Raw genomic sequence first — 6,349 nt, 5'->3', positions numbered from 1 at the left:
TAATACAAAGACTTAAAATCCAAACTCATGTGACCCAAAAGAATCAATTAAGAAACCCGAAAATTTTTGTGTGACCTTCATGATATTGGTTTAATATATGATCTCACACAGACTTAATATGCTTGCATTATCTAAATTAATATTACTTTTGTCTATAGACCACCTCTCAAGGTAGAAATTATACTTACAATATCAAATTCCGACATCATATTCTTACTTATTATTCCATTTTAATTTAATGGTTTTAAATTTTTGTTCATTGACATACGAGTTATTTAATTAGGGCATATCTGATATTATAATTTATCTTTTGTTTGTTGTTTTTTAAAACAAAGATACAACAAATCTTACGAAGCTAAACTAACTAGAAATTAATTGAACTATCTTCTAATTAGTTTTGTCATATAATTAGACTATTACAGATGAGCAATGTTTTAAATGTGTATATATTTTTTATATATAATTCAGATACATAAATAATATATTATAATGTGATTGAATGTTATTTTATTTTTAACTTAAAATCATTCAATCACATAATAACATATTATTTATTTATCTATACTGTATATAAAAAATGTGTATATATTTTTTTATTGATGGAAGATTATACATTCTCTTTTATCATAATGCACATCATAATCTTCATCATATAGAGCCACCTTTTGAATATATATCGCAAAACTCAATCCACTTTTTGAATTCTAATCAACCAAATCATCCCTTTCTATATATATACCTCATGTACCTCAGCCCTAAAAAACACACCCAAAGACCAAAAATTGAAACTCTAAACCGTCGCAACTCTATAAAAAAAAAAAAAAAAAAAAAAAAAAAAAAAACTCGACATATTTACACAAATCAATCAACTAAAATATGTGCGATGGCAGTGTAAATCTTCCCCCTGGATTCAGATTCCTGCCAACTGATGAAGAACTTATTCTTCACTTTCTCTACCGCAAGGCCTCTCTTTTGCCTTGCCATCCTAACATCATTCCGGATCTTGTTCCTTTTTTTCATGACCCCTGGCAACTTAATGGTATATTTTAACATCAATCAATTTGCTCATTTCTTCTATTTTGTGTTTATATTATCTATTGATGATTTCCCATAAGAGTTTTAGCAGCTAGTCAAGTCCGTGGTCTACTCCTATAAGGTCTGGGGTTTGACTCCCGATGATCAAAGTTCATTGTATCGCTGTTCTTAAAGATTCTAGGGTTAGATGGGGGTTTTATTTTGAAATCTGGCTCACAATAAAAAGTGCCGAGGGATTTCTGAATTCTCAAAAAAGAAAATTATTTATCCATGATTATCCACTTTCACTTGTTTTGACAGGAAAAGCGTTGTGCAGTGGAAACCAGTGGTACTTCTTCAGCCAAGTGATGGAGAAGCGAGTGAGTGAAAATGGGTATTGGAAGGATTTGAATTTTGAGCTACCTATTTTCTCAAGTGCCGGCAAGAAAATTGGAGTCAAGAAACATTTTTCATTCTTCACTGGCGAAGCTCCAAGTGGTGTAGAAATCGGTTGGAATTTGCAGGAATATCATCTCTGCAATTTTGCATTCAACTATTCTTCTTTCAAAAGAAAAAGAAATCGAAAACTAGTAAGTAAATTATCGAACGTCTGTATTTTTATAAATTCAAACTTCAGTTTAATCCCTCATAGCAATTGTAAAAAAAAAAATAGTAATGTATGATAAAAGGGATATTCTAATAATTTTATTTTGGGTTTTAGGATTTCTGCAAATGGGTTCTATGTCGAGTTTATGAGAGGAAGAATAATTCTGAGAGTTTGTGCTATGGAGATGATGATGACAATGGAACCGAGCTTTCGTGTCTAGATGAAATGTTCTTGTCATTAGAAGATGATCTTGCTGATATAAGTTTGCCTAATTAGTTTGAATTACATTTTTGTTATTGTTCATGCTTTAATTATATTTCCTTCCTTGTACATATTTGCTTTAATATACTAATCAAATGTTAACTTGGTTGTGGTCTTATTATTACATTTTACCGGTTGAAAATGTATATAGATACTATTACTTAAAATTTTATATTAAAGGTGAATATTGAATTTAATCTCAATCATTTGAAATACTTTAATGCAGAAGAACACTCAATTTTAAATACACAATTGAGTATTTAAATAACATATTATGTGATTATATGTTAATTAGTAGTTTGAATATTTGGGTCTTCCTTGGAATTTATAATGAGCTTGGGCTCTAAAGATCTTGAGAGATTTAAGGTTTCTGTTTCTCTTTATAAAGTGGGTAGGTTGATAGGATGAATGATTCATGTTAGGCTTGATTTTAAAGGTAGGAGAGGTATATCATGGAACTTTATCTTTTCTTTTCTTCATCTTTTTTTTTTCTTGTTTAATCAAATGGGCTCTCCTAATGTCTTTTAGAGTGTAGAATGAGTAATTCCACTAATCTCCCTTACAAAATTTCTTAGTTTTTAACACATTTATGGTTTTGAAAATTTTGCTCAACTCACCTATTGATAGGGAGTATATGTTGAATTTGACATTATGCTTTCTTTGACCATAAAAAAATCAATATTACCCCTACTTTTCAATAATATTATACAATAGTTGAAGCAAAGATAAGAATTAAAGAAAAAGTGTTATCTGTTATGATCTGAAGTCCCACATCGCTCCCGTTCTGTCTACTGAGCTTGTATATAAGCAGGGGCCAGAAGCCCTTAACTCAATAAACATGTATGAAAACCTTGAGGATCCTGAAGATCCAAAGAGGACAATATCTAGTGGCCCATGTAGGTCTCGGACCTGGGTACAGGCCTGAAGCCCTACCCCGCTAGACGCGTTTTAAAGTCGTGAGGGTCTGAAGCCCAAAACGGACAATATCTGTTGGGCTGTTTATAACATTATCTACATATTAAGTATAACTCAGATTAAAAATCAACTTATTAAGGGTGTTCATTTATAAACCCAATTGTGAAGTCTTAAACAAACCAGGTGGGAATAAATTGGGTAGTTAAAAAAGAGTTAAAGCAAGATGACAATAAGTTAAAAAAAAAAAAGAAATTAATAAAACACAACATCATCAATGAGTTGTTATCATTACATAACTATCATTGATGCAATTTTTATCATCAATTGATATATGCAATTTTAAGTTTTGTATAAGATAAACTAAAGTAATTTTGATGTGTTTATTAATGAGTATTGATAATTAAATGAAAAATAGAGATAACAAAAATAAAATACAATATTTTTAATATGATTTGATTTGATGGACAGAATGCCTACGTCCCTAGTGCATTGATGTGTGTATTACAAAAAATGACTAAGATAATGTAGTAGCTTGTATGGAATCTCTAGTATGAATTTTTTTCTTCTTTTTTATCATTTCCTTCTGATCCAAAACTGAAAATGGATGATCCATGCTCAATCCATAGTCCATCCAAGACTCCATCAAGTGCAATCCAATCAAGACCAATAGAAGAATACCAAGTCCAACCTCATCACTTGTTAAATTCGGCCCTACATGAAGTGTGGAGCCCAAAACCTTGCCTTGAAGAGAGTCAAGCACAAAACCTACCTATGTTCAAGCCCATTTCGTCCCTTCTTTCATTTTGGGGTCCTAAGCCCTCCTTTGGTTACTCTTTTATCACTTGGATCCATTAGAAGTCCAACAAGCCCAATAGAGTGTTTAATTAGCTCTAGATATTTTATTGTCTAATTATGCATTTTACTTGTTGTTTGTGCTAGTTTATGCTTAATTCAGTTTGTTAGTTGCCTTAGGTGAAGCTAAGCAAGTCAAAGAAGCTCAAAGAAAGAGACAAGAGTTGACATATCACATGGCTCTAGGAATTACCTCTTTTGGCAAGACAATTCATGACAATTTGGCCTTCTCTTGCCTTGCATTCTCCTTTGGGATTAACATGAAGATTAGAGCCAAATGCCTTTGAAATGAGCTTGAAATGTAATGTAACTTCATTTAGGTTTCATTTAATTGTAGTTTGAAGCCTATTTAAACTATCCTTGGCTTATGTACGTTTTTTACTTAGCTTGAATATTAAAGAAAGTCTTTCTTGCAATTGTTTGCAATTTCTCTTTATCCAACTCTTGACCAAGGGGTTGGTGGTGATTCAAGGCTGGTGGGTTTCCCTTTAGGCCTTGGTTTATTGGTTAGATTGTTGTTTGTTTGTTCTTAATCTCATTTATTATCATTTTCTTCCTTGGCTGAAATCTCTCCTGAATTCTATTTGGCTGGAAATTGTTCTTTTTCTATTGAGTTTGGTAGTTTAGAAGTTGTGTTTGGGATTGAACTTGCTTGGTCATCCTAATATAACTCACCTATTAGTTGAACTTGAATTAAAACCACATCATTTGGTATCAGAGCACTAGGTTGGAGCAAGGTGAGTTTTCTTTTACTTGGTTGTTCCCGGATGCAAAGGCCGGTGGTTGTTGTTGAACTCTTTGTGTGAGTAAGGTTCTTCTCCTACATTTCTTACCTTTACAAACTTCCAGCACCCAAAACAGAGCCTTAAACTTAGTTTACACCTTAAACACTACTCCAAAATCCAAACTTCTCCTACATTTCTTACCTTTATAAACTTCCAGCACCCAAAACAAAACCTCACACTTAGTTTACACCTTAAACACTACTCCAAAATCCAAACACCGCACACTAAATACCTATCACTCATTGCACCATTTCGTCATGTCTAGAGAAAGTGGCTCATCCTCACCACCTCACCCATGGGTATTTGGGCACCAAAAACTTGAAGGGGAGATCCAAGAGCTTAAAGATCAAATGACCCAATTAACGCAAATACTTAGCAACTTTGCTGTCACCCAAAACCAACATCCACACCAAAACCGAACTACCACACCTCCAACCATCCCACAACCCCCACCACGAAGACACTTAAGACAACCCCCTCCACTTGTACACCATGGAGAAGAATTGATAATTGATAGTGATTCTAGTGAAGGGGAGCGATTTACAGCCCATAGAAGAAACTTTGATGATGACCATGGACTTAAAATAGACATACCGGAGTTTGAAGGCAGCCTTAGTCCGGATGACTTCATGGATTGGTTACATGCTATTGAGAGGGTATTTGATTATAAAGGGTATTCTGAAGAGAAGAAGTGCAAGGTAGCTATTTTGAAGTTTAAGGATTATGCATCTCTTTGGTGGGAAAATTTGAGAAAACAAAGAGATCGGGAGGGTAAGAGTAGAGTGAGGACATGGGAGAAATTAAAGAAACTCCTCAAAAAGAGATTTTTGCCGGAGAACCACAAGCAAGATCTCTACCTCAAACTTCATACACTCAAACAAGGAGACAATAATGTGGAAGTATACATTAGAGAGTTTGAGAAACTCATGATGAGGAGTGAACTTCCAGAACTTAAGGAGCAAACTATTGCTAGGTTCCTTGGGGGCCTAAGACAAGATATAGCTAATATGGTTGATCTCCAGCCATATTGCTCATTTGAAGATGTTTGTAAATTGGCCATCAAGGTGGAACGGCAAGGAAAGAACATGAAACCCCCATCCACCAAGCCATTCAACAAGGGAACCTCTTTCACCAAAGGTTCTCCTTCTTTCACCAAAACCATGCCTACTTACAAGGATAAGGGCAAGGAAAAAGTGAACGAACTTCCTAAGGAAAGACCAATGCCGGGAAAGAATGCACCAATGGAGAAGAAATGTTTCAAGTGTCATGGTTATGGTCACTTCCAAGCAAATTGCCCCAATAGGAGGGTTATGACTATCAAGGAGATCCAAGCCATTGAAGAAGCTATTCAAGATCAAGAAGAGGAGGAACAAGATGAGGTTCTTTGCCATGGAGATGATGAGGCCGAAGATGAAGAGATCATTCAAGATGCCGATGAGGGGAACTTGCTGGTCATTAGGAGAACTCTACATGCCAAGAATCTGCCCTATGAAGATCAAAGACTCAACATTTTCCAAACAAGGTGTACCATTAGTGGGAGAGTATGTTCTTTGATAATTGATAGTGGGAGTTGTGCCAATGTTGCCTCAACTACATTGGTGGACAAACTCAAGTTATCTTCCACACCACATCCTCAACCTTACAAGTTGCAATGGTTGAGAAATGGAACCAGCCTTCAAGTTACTAGGCAAGTACTTATTTCCTTTTCAATTGGCAACCATTATATTGATGAGGTGCTTTGTGATGTTATTCCTATGGATGCATGTCATTTACTTTTGGGGAGGCCATGGCAATATGATAGAAGTGTTAGACATGATGGTAGGAAGAATACCTATTCTTTTAAATTTCAGAATAAACTCATTACCTTGACACCTCTTAAGCCTAGTCAACTAGCTTCCATACCACTTGAACATGA

At 34.6% G+C, this 6,349-nt stretch overlaps 1 protein-coding gene across 1 annotated transcript; it reads left to right on the top strand.

The window, feature by feature from the left end:
• The first annotated feature begins 719 nt into the window (after positions 1-719).
• Positions 720-2,008, top strand: LOC123205596 (NAC domain-containing protein 104-like). The gene is made up of 3 exons (XM_044622585.1): positions 720-1,039; positions 1,336-1,604; positions 1,736-2,008. The coding sequence occupies exons 1-3, from the start codon at positions 877-879 to the stop codon at positions 1,895-1,897; spliced, it is 594 nt and encodes a 197-aa protein (XP_044478520.1). The 5' UTR covers positions 720-876; the 3' UTR covers positions 1,898-2,008.
• The last annotated feature ends 4,341 nt before the right edge of the window (positions 2,009-6,349 follow it).

Source organism: Mangifera indica, unplaced genomic scaffold, assembly GCF_011075055.1.
Source record: "Mangifera indica cultivar Alphonso unplaced genomic scaffold, CATAS_Mindica_2.1 Un_0009, whole genome shotgun sequence".
NCBI lineage: Eukaryota > Viridiplantae > Streptophyta > Magnoliopsida > Sapindales > Anacardiaceae > Mangifera > Mangifera indica.
This window is presented reverse-complemented; position numbering and strand designations above follow the sequence as displayed.

What these genes read in the sequence shown, in the direction of transcription:
- LOC123205596 (XM_044622585.1), top strand. Translation starts at nt 877, where the DNA reads ATGTGCGATGGCAGTGTAAATCTTCCCCCTGGATTCAGATTCCTGCCA. An exon ending in TGACCCCTGGCAACTTAATG is followed by an intron (nt 1,040 to 1,335) that starts GTATATTTTAAC and finishes TTGTTTTGACAG; the next exon opens with GAAAAGCGTTGTGCAGTGGA. An exon ending in GAAAAAGAAATCGAAAACTA is followed by an intron (nt 1,605 to 1,735) that starts GTAAGTAAATTA and finishes TTTGGGTTTTAG; the next exon opens with GATTTCTGCAAATGGGTTCT.